The sequence below is a fragment of the Anguilla rostrata genome, chromosome 11 (assembly GCF_018555375.3).
Source record: "Anguilla rostrata isolate EN2019 chromosome 11, ASM1855537v3, whole genome shotgun sequence".
Lineage (NCBI taxonomy): Eukaryota > Metazoa > Chordata > Actinopteri > Anguilliformes > Anguillidae > Anguilla > Anguilla rostrata.
In genome coordinates, this window is record NC_057943.1 from 38,783,258 (window position 1) to 38,797,134 (window position 13,877).

Below are 13,877 nucleotides of genomic sequence, written 5' to 3' on the forward strand. Positions count from 1 at the left end.
AATTTTAGGACCTTCTAAAACTCAGAGGCACCACAGAGATGCCAAGAGAAGACATTACGAAACGCAGCAGGTTTCTCATGAATCCTGGCTATCTAGTCTCATTGCATCTTTGAACTACAATTAACAGATGTAATGGCAGACATAAAGGTCACATGAGTACACAGAAATATGCAAAACAACTTACATAGTGCTTCTTGAATAATGCTGTTTGATACAGGTGCAAAAATGCACATTCAAAATGGCTGCCTAATAAAGTTATCAGCTATAATAACAGCAGAACAGCTAGCCCTGTAGCTGTGAGGCATATAGCACTGGTTCTAGGTGCTCCACCTTGCAGTAAGCCCCTAATATATGGATCAGTTTTTATCACGCTCTGAAAAAGAGTGTCTGTTACATGTCTGGTTGCTTTGCTGTTTCTACTGACTCAACTCAACCAAGTTACACAGAGACCGATGGTGCACTAGCCTCACACAACACTGACATCTAGCTCTAGATCCCAATTTCTTCTCACAAAATTAAGTTCATTTTTCACCACCAGGTACAGATCAAAGAGATTTATTCCCCGCCATCTGCGGTACGGTACACTGCACACAGTGACAACATGCGCTGGACATTCTTACCAATCATACAATGGCTTAAATAGTAGCGTTTTCTTATTCTTTAGCATTAACACACGCAAATGTCCTCAAAGGAATCGCTGATGGTAATTTAATATTGAAATGTTCCACGCTAGATGTCCAAAAACAGTGAGGTTCATGTCTCTGTATGTCTGTAGGCATGGAAGAAACTCAAATGTAACTCAGTCAACACTCAAAATGGCTCCACACACCCAGCTGGGGCAGTGGGTACTGTGCTTAAAGCTTATTGGTTGGGATTGATGAGCACTTTTGGTCCATACAGACTCATGGGCAAAGAGGAGATCTACAGAGTGAAATTATACACTTAGGGTGGGAGGGAAACTCAGGCAGAGTTCTGTGCAAAACCAAAAAAAGGAATAAAATTTTGGAAGTTCTGTAACTGCTTCCATTCATCCTTCTCTTCATCTGGGTCTTTGGTCTCTCCATCCTCCTCCTGTCTTTCTCCGACTTTCTCTTCTCCTCTTGAGGAAAGGTATTCCAGGAGTGGGGGGGGGGCAGATGTGTGGTTGTGTAAGTGTGCATGTGCGGAAGGAGGCGGTATTATTCGACTGGACATGTTTATGTTTGTGTGTGGGTGCTTGTGTGCTGATTAGCTCAGTCACTGGGGGTCAGAGGTCATCTCGCCGGTCATGTGGGCCAAGAGAGCAGCCCACCGGGGTCTTTGGCTTTCATCCGGAGCGCCACTAGGCCCGACGGCTTGTACTCGGATTCGGACACGGGTTCGAAGGGGTGGGGCGCCAGGCCCCCGGAGAAGCCGTGCAGGGAGTACAGGCCGTTGATCCCGGAGTGATGCGGGTGGTGGTGCGGGTGGTGGTGGTGGGCGTGGCTGGGAGGCGTCATGCCAACGAAGCCTGGGAGGTTGCCATGGGAATGGGAGTAGGGGTTCATGCAGGAGGGGGGCACCCCGTCAGCAGCCAAAACGCAGCCCCCGCCCGCCCCAGCTGCAGGGCTACAGGGCCACAGGTTGTTCTGCATCTGAAAGACAGGGAGGACTGCCCGTTCACAAGCTGTCAGAACTGTACTGAGAGAGGGCTGTGAGGGGGATGAGCTTTCTCAGCGTGCTGATGGGCATGTTGCAGGACATCTAGTGGATCTATTCAGCATTCACTTTCTTTGGACAGGACAGGAGTTTCAACATGCTGCTTTTTCCAAGGAATGTCTGGCACAGGTTGAGATTGGTGTAATGGTTCTGACTGCACAAGCTTTGGCATCACAAACAGACTGTTAATGTTTGGACAATTCGACATTCGTATACACAAATCAACCAATGTTCCTACTGAAAATGCAGTCCGTGGTGTTCACCCAAACAGAATGGGTGGTGCCTTGCATGGCTGCCCTTTGCCGTTGGTGTGTGATTGTGTGTGTGTGTGTGAATGGGTGAATGACAGGCATGAATTGTAAAACGTTTTGTGTATCCATAGTTCCTTTGAAAAAGCGATATATAAATGCAGCCCATTTACCATTTCACACTTTTCTCATTGTACATGTTGGAATCTAGCTGTAAAAATTTACCCTAAAGCCTTTCCCATGCTTTATAAAGGTGTCTTTCGTGATTATTACCTGTCACACTATGCAATGTGAACAAATTAAAATCTTGATATCAACCTGGCCAGATTGCATGATTTACATCAGTTGTCTAGTCACACTCTACGATTGGCCTGTGAGGCTATGTCAGCTGATGAGTGTATTAAGTAAGGGGGTTGAAAGAACAACCAAACTAGGAAAACAAATCCCACCAAAATAGGATTGCTTTTGGTTAATATCATGACTTGGCCAACAGGATATTTTTGCAAGGGTGACGGTTAAGCACCAGTTGGGGTGTGAAATGTGTTAGAGGGGGTACCTGAGGGTAAGTATCAGAGCGGGGCTGGGTGAGGAGGTACCTGAGAGTAGGTATCAGAGTGGGGCAGTGTGAGGGGGTATCTGAGGGTAGGTATCAGAGCGGGGCAGGGTGAGGGGGGTACCTGGGGTAGGTATCAGAGCGGGGCAGTGTGAGGGGGGTATCTGAGGGTAGGTATCAGAGCGGGGCAGTGTGAGGGGGTACCTGAGGGTAGGTATCAGAGTGGGGCAGGGTGAGGAGGTATCTGAGGGTAGGTATCAGAGTGGGACAGTGTGAGGGGGGTATCTGAGGGTAGGTATCAGAGCGGGACAGTGTGAGGGGGGTATCTGAGGGTAGGTATCAGAGTGGGGCAGTGTGAGGAGGTACCTGAGAGTAGGTATCAGAGCGGGGCAGTGTGAGGGGGTATCTGAGGGTAGGTATCAGAGTGGGGCAGTGTGAGGAGGTACCTGAGAGTAGGTATCAGAGCGGGGCAGGGTGAGGGGGGTACCTGGGGGTAGGTATCAGAGCGGGGCAGGGTGAGGGGGTACCTGGGGGTGGGTATCAGAGCGGGGCAGTGTGAGGGGGGTATCTGAGGGTAGGTATCAGAGCGGGGCAGTGTGAGGGGGTATCTGAGGGTAGGTATCAGAGCGGGGCAGGGTGAGGGGGTACCTGAGGGTAGGTATCAGAGTGGGGCAGTGTGAGGAGGTACCTGGGGGTAGGTATCAGAGCGGGGCAGGGTGAGGAGGTACCTGAGGGTAGGTATCAGAGTGGGGCAGGGTGAGGGGGGTACCTGGGGGTAGGTATCAGAGCGGGGCAGGATGGAGATGTCGTATGTGGCAGTGATGTGGTTGCGCACCTCCTGGATCTTTCCGTAGCGCTCCCTCTTCCTCCACTTGGCCCGTCGGTTCTGAAACCACACCTGCATGAGAGAGAGAGAGAGAGAGAGAGAGTGAGAGAGAGGGAGAGAGAGAGAGAGTGAGAGAGAGTGAGAGAGAGAACGAGAGAGAGAGAGAGAGGGGGGCAGTGTGTGTTAAGGGTGCGGGTGGGGGTAAATTTGATATGGGTTTTTCATGTCCACTTACAAAGTCTTTATTTAATTTCATTCTTTAGTGAGAACATCAGTTACAATTATTTTAGGAGTGAAATTAATGGTCTTCAATATTTTCTCAAAATTAAGCCCAATCTAGTGGCACTTGTACAGCACTTACACCCTAAAATGCATCCTCAATTAACGACTAAATTAAAGTGAAAAAAGAGCATACCCGACCTAACCTCCCCAACCCCACCCCACACCAGCCGAGTCTCCTGTGCTCTGTATTTTGGGTCCCCGGGTCCTGCCCCTGGGTGCCCCCGTGCGGGCGGTGCCCACCTGCACGCGGGCCTCAGTGAGCTGTGTGCGCAGCGCCAGCTGCTCGCGGGCGTAGACGTCGGGGTAGTGCGTCTTCTGGAACACCTTCTCCAGCTCGTCCAGCTGCGCGGTGCTGAAGGTGGTGCGGTTCCGCCGCTTCTTGCTCTTGCCCGACAGGTCGATGGAGTCGGCGACGGAGTCCCCCGGAGGGGCGCCCGACGGCTCCTTCAGCGCCCCGCAGCACCCCGCGTCCCGCGCCGCGAACCCCAAAGGCTCGGGCAGCCCCTTCTCCGCACCTGTCGGGGACGCACAGGCACGGGACTGAGGAGCAGCGCCCCAAACACGGTCGCTTGGGTACGTTTGGCATCCAAACCGTCTTGGTGCGTAATCTTTCCTATAATTTTCTTAATTATGTCTAATGTAAAAATGTTTGATTATCCAGGGAATCAAGGCAAAGAAGAACTGAGTTCTCAGTGGACCTACTGTGTTACACGAAGATTAAAAAAAAAAAAAAAAATGTAGCCTCAGTTGATACAGTTACACAAAAACTGTGCAATCAATCTAGAACATACACTTCTAGAAACAGCAGTGCTATTTTCATTGGGGGAAACTGTGCCTAATAGACTGTTATGTAAGACATACATGCCAGCCTATGCTGCAATACTCATGTTGAAGTAAACAATGTCAGCTAGACCCCTCTTCCCAGTTTCCAAACATCTCATTGCATAACAAGTTAGCCCAGTGCATTCGTGTTATTCTGGATTCAAAAGGGAACTCTCCTAGAATTCTACCAGAAACTTATTCAAGATCATCCAGGTGTCACATGAACATTTTAAAAACAGGAATGGGACTGAACACTTGGTTGTAGAATGTTGCACAATGCTTTTACAACTGTGAGTGTGATTTTGTGCAACCTTTAATTCTGTAACCAATTACACACAAAACAAGACCAGGTAAAACCTAGTACATGGCTGGACTGGCCGACCAATGGTGTCACTCAGTCACAGACATTCGCGTTTGTAGGGCTGGCCCCGCTGTTGTGGTCCAGCCAAAAATACGTTACCTAACTACCAACTCGGCGAACCCAACGTTCAGAACATCTCCAGATGAGAGTGGCAATATGAAGAAAATTTTTTTTAATTAACTGAATTTTAAAATGCGACTGAACAAACTGCCTCTCGCATCGAATCCCCAGGTAATGTTCACGCACACGCTGAGGATCATGAAGACAGAAATCATACAAGTTACAGATATACTGGTTCATTTTAAGGGAGACAGAGCGGACATTCTGCCCTCCCTCGCGGATCCGCTTGTCCAGAGTGAAGCACAAAGTGCATCTTTTTTACATGCAGGCCATGTCTGTGGGTGACTCACTGTTGCCTCACAGCAAGAAGGGCCCGGGTTCGAATTCCAGCTGGGGCCTTTCCTCCCACAGCCCAAAAACGTGCAGGTTAGGCTACTTGGGGGGCGTTAACAGGGTGTTGCTGTGGGCTCAGCATGTGTGAGATAGTCAGGACAAATAACATGATGCTATAATAGACACAGTTTTCATTTGTCCTGACTGTTGCTACATATTGCCACAAATCCATGCTCTGAGTTTATGTACACAACATCATTATTTAAAAAAAAGATTTATGACAACATTCATTGTCACACTACATTTTAATATCCAAATCATGTAATGCACATATATTTGTGTGGAACCTTGGGATGGCTCCGAGGTGGTATGGATGGTTGGCTTATAATTCGATTCCTACAGAAAAATTACAGAAATCACAGTGGCCAAGCACACAGAAACTGACAAGGGCATGCTTAAACACACCAATGACTGCAAAGGAACGTAACTTAATGCATTTTCTGACCGTGGATCATCACATCTCGGAATGGATGGAACACAACTGGTTACAGGTGCAGACGCACACCTTCAAACACGAGTTTCAGTGGAGCTTCCCCTTTAAATGATTGGCGGTTAAATTATGCGGTTTATGCAGAGTACTGCACAGACATAAAGCATAATGCTGATATACAAAGCAGCCGCCAGACACGCACGCGCAGCCTCCAGGCTCCTAAAATGTCTTGCCTAATGTTTGCCTGGAATTAAAGTTTGTCCTTTGTGTTTCAAATAAATACAACGGTTACTTTTTTTCTTTAAATAATCGGAGTTTGGAAAGTTAATTTCCACTGATTGCTGAACTTTGCCAAACTCTGTTTGCGAATTAGTAAGACAAACCACTGGCTGTGTCAAAGTTATGTGCAAATATCGATTGAATCCAGGTTGTAGTAGGCTACTGCTGCAGAGGCACTGAGGCAGAATCATTGCCAATCACGGTAACTCACGGTTTTGCCAGGAAGAGTCGGAGCTCCTGGATATGACGCTCACCAGACTGCGGCCTAAACGCGCTGCCAGGGCGGGCTTAATAAGCCGAACAGTAAACAGGATGCTGTGGTACAGGCCTCGCTTTCCTCAGGAGATGTGCGCGAGGTCCAGGGGAGGAAGTTGAGTTCAAAAGGAGCACATTTTCCCATGTTGTTCCAGGGCTCCGGAGGCCGGCCCGAGGGTCGCTAGTGAGTATAAAAGGGCCCGTCTGTGCCGTTTGTGCTTCACCTGTTCTCGTCTCGTGATATTACCGGGGAAGGAAGAGCATTAGCACACGTTTGCTTTGGCTATAATGTCGGCTATGGTATTTGAACGTTTTCCGGTGCAAATGAGATGACAGTAATCAAAGGTCCTGCCAAATTGGGTGCCGAGTGATATTTTCAAGTTTTTAAACTTTTCACTCGTTTAAAGTTTACGTGCAACCTTATGACACGCTAATTTGACGACATATAGGCCATTTTCATCCCTGTTTAGTTTCGCGGTACCGGCCTTTCTCGGTGAATGGCCATCTGAGAAACTGACACTTGATTATTTCACTCAATACGCGGAATGAGTTAAACGCGAAATATCTGTACCATTATTTACCTACACGTTACTGTGCAGCCCGTATATTTTGAGAATGAACTTAAAGAGAATATATTTTAAAATGTTTAACACGTTTGTCTCTATAGGCCTACAGTAGGCTATGTAATGCACAATTATCATAATGACGTGTATGTTTGTGTAGTCAGGCCTACTGTATGTACAGAAATGCACAAGGTTGCAATACCTATGTAAAGCAAATCCAATATATGTGTAACAGAACATATACATGTGTTTCATTGCAAGTGAAATTGGTTTCTAGTACTTCCTATTATTAAGTGTTGAAAAGGACAGATATGGGACAAAAACAGGTGTAGGCTACCTGCTCAGTTTATTTGAAGCATCGGGACCTAGGGCTTTGGTACCGTAGTGTCAATTAGAGATGTAATCAGGTGGGAGGAGATCAAGAGCCACGTGCAAGGTAGCCTACTAATCATATTTTCACAACAGTGAACTGATTTCTGGCCTTCTTTGTCATGGGTATGATCTTTCATAAATATGTTCTAGCAGAAAAAAAGCAAACGTTTTTGTACATTATTTTCCAAACATGTACACGGAGGCTATGTGTAGCGATATGAGACATGTCCGAGGTCAGATCTGAAGTTGGGCCTCTCACTCGCTCAGAGATTCCGAAGACAAATGCGTTGCCAGTCTAAAATCAAAATCGTCCCAATCCACGGGCAAAGTTGTAAATTCTTCCGATATCGTTGTGTAGGACCAGCCAGCCTCTTAGCTGTGTTTAACATGGTAACATGCGAAGCACACGCAGTAAGCGCATGACACACACAGCTGCAGGTAAGCTGCTGACAGGTGGAGGACCCTCACAGGTTGAGGAACATCAGCTTTAAGATCAAAGTTAATTCTGTGCCTCCCATACCTGTGACTCCCGGCTCACAGGGTTTTCAGCTGTAACCATGGTCAGCAGCTGATTCATTTCCAAACATTTGAATGTTCCTCATGGTACACGTACGGTCCCTTGGAAGGCCTTGTGCTTCTTACTGCCAATGTAAGAGCAACCATGGCAACCACTCCCAAGGAACCTGCCCAAATTTGACTGTCCTCAGTGTCTGCCAGAGCTTGGTTTGTGAGAGTGCTATCTACGGGATCACAGAGGGGACCAGTCAAAAACATCACTCAGTTTTCTTTCATCTGATTTGAAGTCCGGACACAGGGAGCCTTTCACAACGTCAAAATATCAGTAACGTCCATTTGGACCCGACCTTGTGATATGGTTCAAGCTGAAAGGGGCAGCAGTTTTCAAGGACCCTAAATACTGAATTGAACATCTGTACTGAGGAAGCACAGTGCAGTCTCTTTGAAAGAGTCATTCAAATGATGGTTTTTTTCAGACTGTAATTGGAGATGCACGCAAAAGGAGTCATGAAGCGTTTCAAGGTAAGCTCGAATTGGGGTCAAATTGAGCAGAAGTACACCGCGTTCCCGCGCTGTGCTATTCCTGCGCGCTGACGTCACTGCGCAAATTGAAACGTATTGGATTTGTCTCCGATACCTTCGGTAACGTGCGCGCGTGCTGTCAGTCAGCAAGCCTGTCGTGCCGGTCTCCTGCCAACTCAGAATTCCCGGGTGGCAATTTGAATGCTTAGCGTGGGAGCCGCACTTCAGTGGCATAAACGGTTTACAGTGTTTCTAGCTTTCCCCGACTATTTAACAATTGATGTCCCTCATCTTAGATGTTTGCGAAGTTGATTGTTCGTAGTCTGCATGATTACTTCACTTCTCTCGTATCTTCTGATATCAACCAATAAGAAGAAGGAGATGATGAAGAAGAAAAGAGAGATCAAATCGCAGTCCGCGCGCAGCCTAATGCATTAACAGGGCCGTGCAGAGACCTTTTGAGGGGCAGGTGCTCAAAGTGAGAAAAGGCACAGCAACCAAAAACACAGTTTTACAACATCCAGATACTATGTTTTACCGAAATTAACGAATAAAAATAATGACAGCATATATTGTAATCAATTCAAAGGGGGCAGTGCACGTGCCTGTGTATTAGTAATATTGCAAAAACGTCGGATACCCATTGGAAAGCTCTTCAACCCTAAACTGACCAAGCAAACAGCAAACAATGACAACGACAACGAGAAACAATAAATTAAAATGTCCTCTTGGCAGTAATGACTAATCTTCACCACAAGATAAACGGATACTTGCTCTTAATGGACAATGTAGCCTAATTTCCCATAAATGTATTTTCCTGAGAGAAAGTACGACGACTCGAAATGTTCAAAATCACATAGGAATAGTACCGGCTAACGGGAAACGCTAATTTGCCCTTAAAGTGTTCGTGTCCTGTTTTCATTTAAAGTTTAAACCACTCACGATAAGAAAGACATAAATGAAAAAGACGTGACCCACGTTCTTTCACTTTGAAAACTCGCTCACATGCAGTAGGCCTATGAGACACAACAGAAATATGGGTGAGCGATTGAAGGTGAGATTCGGGCAAAGTCACCGACCGGAAGGCGGTCGGATGGAGTGACTGAATAGACCCACGTTTGCGAGAGAGGGTCGGGGTATGGTCTTCGGCTGAACTTGTAACTCTTCTTAAGAGGGAGAAGAGAGAAAAACAAAAATACATCCCCTGAGACAAATTTATGCAATGACGTCTCTTAATATACTTATAAAGTTCAGCAAGGGGTGACACCCTTCAGAAACTCATTTTGTAGACCTGAGAGCGGTTCCGAAGGGATCGCCGTTCTGAAGCTAGTCCTGTTGCGCGAATTTTTAATTTCCCCATCTGGCAGTCTTCGTCCACAATTAACATCATTTTCTGAAGGAAGAGCGAGCTTGCTAGTGCTACCCTCACAGCAACATCCGTCAACTATCTGCCGTTAATGAGAACAGACTTTGCTACCTTAAAAAAAACAAATAGTCTATCTGGCAGAGGTTCATATTTGATCACTAAAACAACAATCACGCACCCACGCGCACGCAGTTAATAACAGAAGACATATATGCAAACTTGTCTCGTATTACAGACAGCCATCCAGAAAACAATTCATGTTAGAATAAAAAACTCAAACGACCATAAAAACCGTTCCAACATTGCTTCGGTGATGTTGGATTACGTCTACAGGCTGGATTTTTGGAGAACGACTGACACGAACATTTATATAGAGTTGCCAAAAATGCGCCAAACACACGTGTCTTGGGGATGTGTTGTTCTTGGCTGAAACATGAAGCAAAACTGTATATTATTCTGACGATTAATATCGTATAAGTCTTTCTAGAAGTTTGTTTCCATGTTTCCATCTAGTCAAAATAAATTAAACGTACGATTAAATAAATATACATATTTTCCAATGAAAGCGCTCCTATGAAAATCCATGTTTTAAAATGAAATGTAAATAATCTTGATTATATTTCAAATGCATCGAACACATTTTGTAATTAATGCACTCCTGGAGATACCCAAGCGCACTACCAAAGTATTCAATTATTAAATCTATCAATAATCTAAACGTTTGGCTGAATATTAAACCACCGCAAAATTAGCCCTGTGCGCGAGCCTGTCATGGATCTCTTTCTGGGGACTATTAAACGCGTTTAAACTCTGCGCGCAGTTGGCTTGTGGTGGTTTTGTTTCGGACATCCTGAAGCGACGTGTACTTTGTTTATTTTAAAGGACCAGGGAGCGGCTCCATTACCACATTACTGACAGCTCTATCTGTTTTTTGGGAGCAAGTCTTCTTGTTCTTCTTCATCTTCTTCAAATAATAATAATAATAATAATAATAACAACAATAATTACAATTAATTATAATTATTATAATGTTGTGTGCCAATTATGATAACAATTATGTTTTCCCCGATTTTATCGAATCCAACCAAATAAACTACAATTTACTTCGAAAATGAGAAGACCTCATTTAAATGGCAATTGGTGAGTAACCTAATAGTTAGGCGAATATTTTCTCAGTTATGCGTGTGCAAACGCCCTCGTTTACTGAGTCATTACTTTTATTGTATCGTTGAACTCGGTAAAATAAGCCGCTTCTTTTAAAAGCCAGTTCAGACTGCATACTCGTTATAAAATTGCAATTGCAATTAGAATTGTTGGTGTGTTCATATTTTAGCCCACATATCATAATCAAAACTAAAAACATGGCATACTTGATATGTGGGATCCAAGTGGCCAAATCTTCTAATATTTAGGCCTACCTGTAAATAACCAAAATCGCAGCGAAATTGCGCCAAACTGTACAACTTTGGTGGAGATTTTCAAATATTTGTTTAGAGACTGCCAATAATAACCTACCAAGGCAAACCTTAACAATTTATCTCTGCCTCTGTATCAGAAGACGGTGATGTTTGCTTTTATGAAATTAGATTATATCTTTCTTCAAAGAATTAAGTAGGCGTGTCTGCAGCCGGTTCGTGTTTAGACTATACTGTAGACCAGGATAGATACTCAACCAGAGAGAGACCACGTAGTAATTCTGCTGCGAGTGGGCAAGTTAATAAACTGACCTTTGCCCCGCTCCACTTTACATCAAAACTAATTGCGATTATGGCGTCAGAGCGCAGATAGGCCTGGCCAACAGGTTTATCACTGCACACTGGAGCCGTTTGATCGTATGTCAATAGCACTATCCATTGTGGCAAGTAATGTAATCTCTGAATATTAATTGGACTTTAACGTCAGTTATGTAATCTGCAAATAAAAACTATGTAGGCCTACCCCAATATATAGGCTATCTAAATGTAGGCCTATGCTGAAGACATTGCAATATATTTCCAAAATTTTATATTCAATCATAATACTTTTGATTACAAAGTATTAACTGAAATATTGCATAATAGTCACAATGGATGTTTTGTTTTTTTATTTATCATTTCAACATGACCCATACGCGCAAAGAAGACTTTTTACCACATCGACGGCATGCGGTGCAATAATATACTATTTCGAAGGTTGGATTTAAACTTGCAACTTATTATAATGAAATAATAGTTGCATAAGAACAACACCAACTAGTCTACTACTACTACAACTGCGAAAGTTAAATCCAAAAAGTGTAGGACCATTCAATTCAAATCAAATTCGTAAACTAAAAGCAATTATTTGGTGAAGTCCGTCCCGTAGGAGTAGCTTGTGTTTATACCCTTCTTGAGTTGCAGTGACTTTAATCTAAAATAACGCACAAGTCTGGGTTATAGTATCGTGCTTGTACTTCTGTTCTAGACAGAATAAATTAATTACCTTGTTAATATTATAGAACTTGTAAATACACATTACGCCGTGACACAAACGGCACTGTGTTTTCATATAACGTTTAAGTTGTAAGAGACCAGTTCGACAGGGTGTCAAACGCTATAGGCTTATTATAAAATTATTTAGTGTAAAATAAAATCTTTTTTTTTTTTTTTTCTTTTCTGTTGCAACAATCTGCTATTTTTCTTCCGTGACAAGATGCGACACACGAAGTTTCATGTGGTCTTTCACTAGGCTACATACGTCAGACTAAATTCAACCCGAAGTTTTAGATAGAAAAGAGATCAAATGTATCACTGCTATTTTAACTTCTAATGTTTTTAAAGTAGTTGGAGATTAAAGTCGCAAAATCATTCGGAGAATCATGACCGCACCGTTACATAACCCTTGTGTTTAAGCCTTTAATGCAGCCTGGTCAATCAATATAATTTAATGACAATTCTTTCTCCAACCCTTAAAATGATGCAAGAAATCTAAAACCAAACCAAACCAAAGAAAAAATAACAAATGCTAAAAGAAATTTACTCCGCCATCTTCAGACATGAACGCCTTATTTCCAGTCCTAAATTACTCACTCAAAATATATCGGTGACTTTACGAATACCAATCGATAAAAATGTGATAAAAACATGGAAACCTTCCAGTTGCTTGGTATAATATAGCCACCAGAAAATTAATAATAATACTTATAATACTAACAGTAATTACTATAATAATAATAGTAACAATAATAATAATAATAATAATAATAATAATACAGTATTACTAACATATTATACTGATTAACACTTATTTAAAAAAAAAACTTTATTAAACTTAAATTTATTATACTTTTATTTTATTCGACAAAAACATTTCCTTACCCTCTGGATTGTTCTCATAAAACGCTTTCCCGCTTATCGATAAACCCTTTTGTCCTTGATTGATATTTTCCAAGTATTTACTGTGCAGTTTGTGGGGTGACACGCTCGGGTTGGTCGCGCCGACGTTGTGCGTGAAGTCCCCGGGACTGTCAGCAAACCGCCCTCCCGACCGTAGGGTCGCACCGCGGATGAGAATCGGGTCGGCGCCCGCTCAGGCGGTGCTGAATGGCTAGAGCGGCGGGTTCTGCGGGTCTTCGCTCCGGTGGAAGGAGCCTGAACTGTGCTCCAGAGCCGGCGGCGTATCTGGGGTTGTCCTGTTTTGCTGAGAACAGAAAGACAAACAACTTTCCGTCTCCATCGCCCAGTCCAGCGCGCAATTTTGAACGTCTGGGGTCTTATTTGGAGTTAAACGCTTGTGTGTGAGAGGAGGTGATTTTTTTTTTAAGGTCTCCGTTTCAAATGGGTGGGATTTAGCAGATCAGAAACAAAGACCCCGTGAAACGAGGGAGGGGTTGGGGGGACTAGGCGGCACAGTTCGATTTAATCCGCTAAGAATTCAATCACGTGTGGTTCCTTTCAGGCTAATTAACCATTTAATTCCACCCTGGTTCAGTTACCAAAACAAATACCCTACAAACAGGAGACGCTGAATACAATTACACAGACAACAGCAGACCCTTCGTATTCTACTGGCAAATCTGGTCACGCAAGAAGATAGACACAGTTCGCCCCCCACCTAGGCTATAGCCTAGGCCTATGACCACGTTGTCTTATTTTGAGATGATATAAAAAGGGGGTGGAGTGCACACCGGATACAGCCCGTTATGAACAACGACAAAAAAATAAAATAAATGTTAAAGCGAACAGCTTTGACACAAAAGTGAACTATAATATATTGGCTACCTTACAATACCTCATAATCCACAATAATACACGTATAAGTACAATATTCGTTATATAATCACCAAGACAATAGACAATAACTATACATTTTAGAAACTGCCCTTCTTGGGATCA

At 43.8% G+C, this 13,877-nt stretch overlaps 1 protein-coding gene across 1 annotated transcript; it reads right to left on the reverse strand.

Moving 5' to 3' along the window:
• Positions 1-383: 383 nt before the first annotated feature.
• Positions 384-13,340, reverse strand: alx3 (ALX homeobox 3). The gene is given in 4 exon segments (XM_064299967.1): positions 384-1,613; positions 3,248-3,376; positions 3,827-4,101; positions 12,861-13,340. Coding segments are annotated over 4 exon segments (1,110 nt in total). The 5' UTR covers positions 13,219-13,340; the 3' UTR covers positions 384-1,265.
• Between the last annotated feature and the right edge of the window lie 537 nt (positions 13,341-13,877).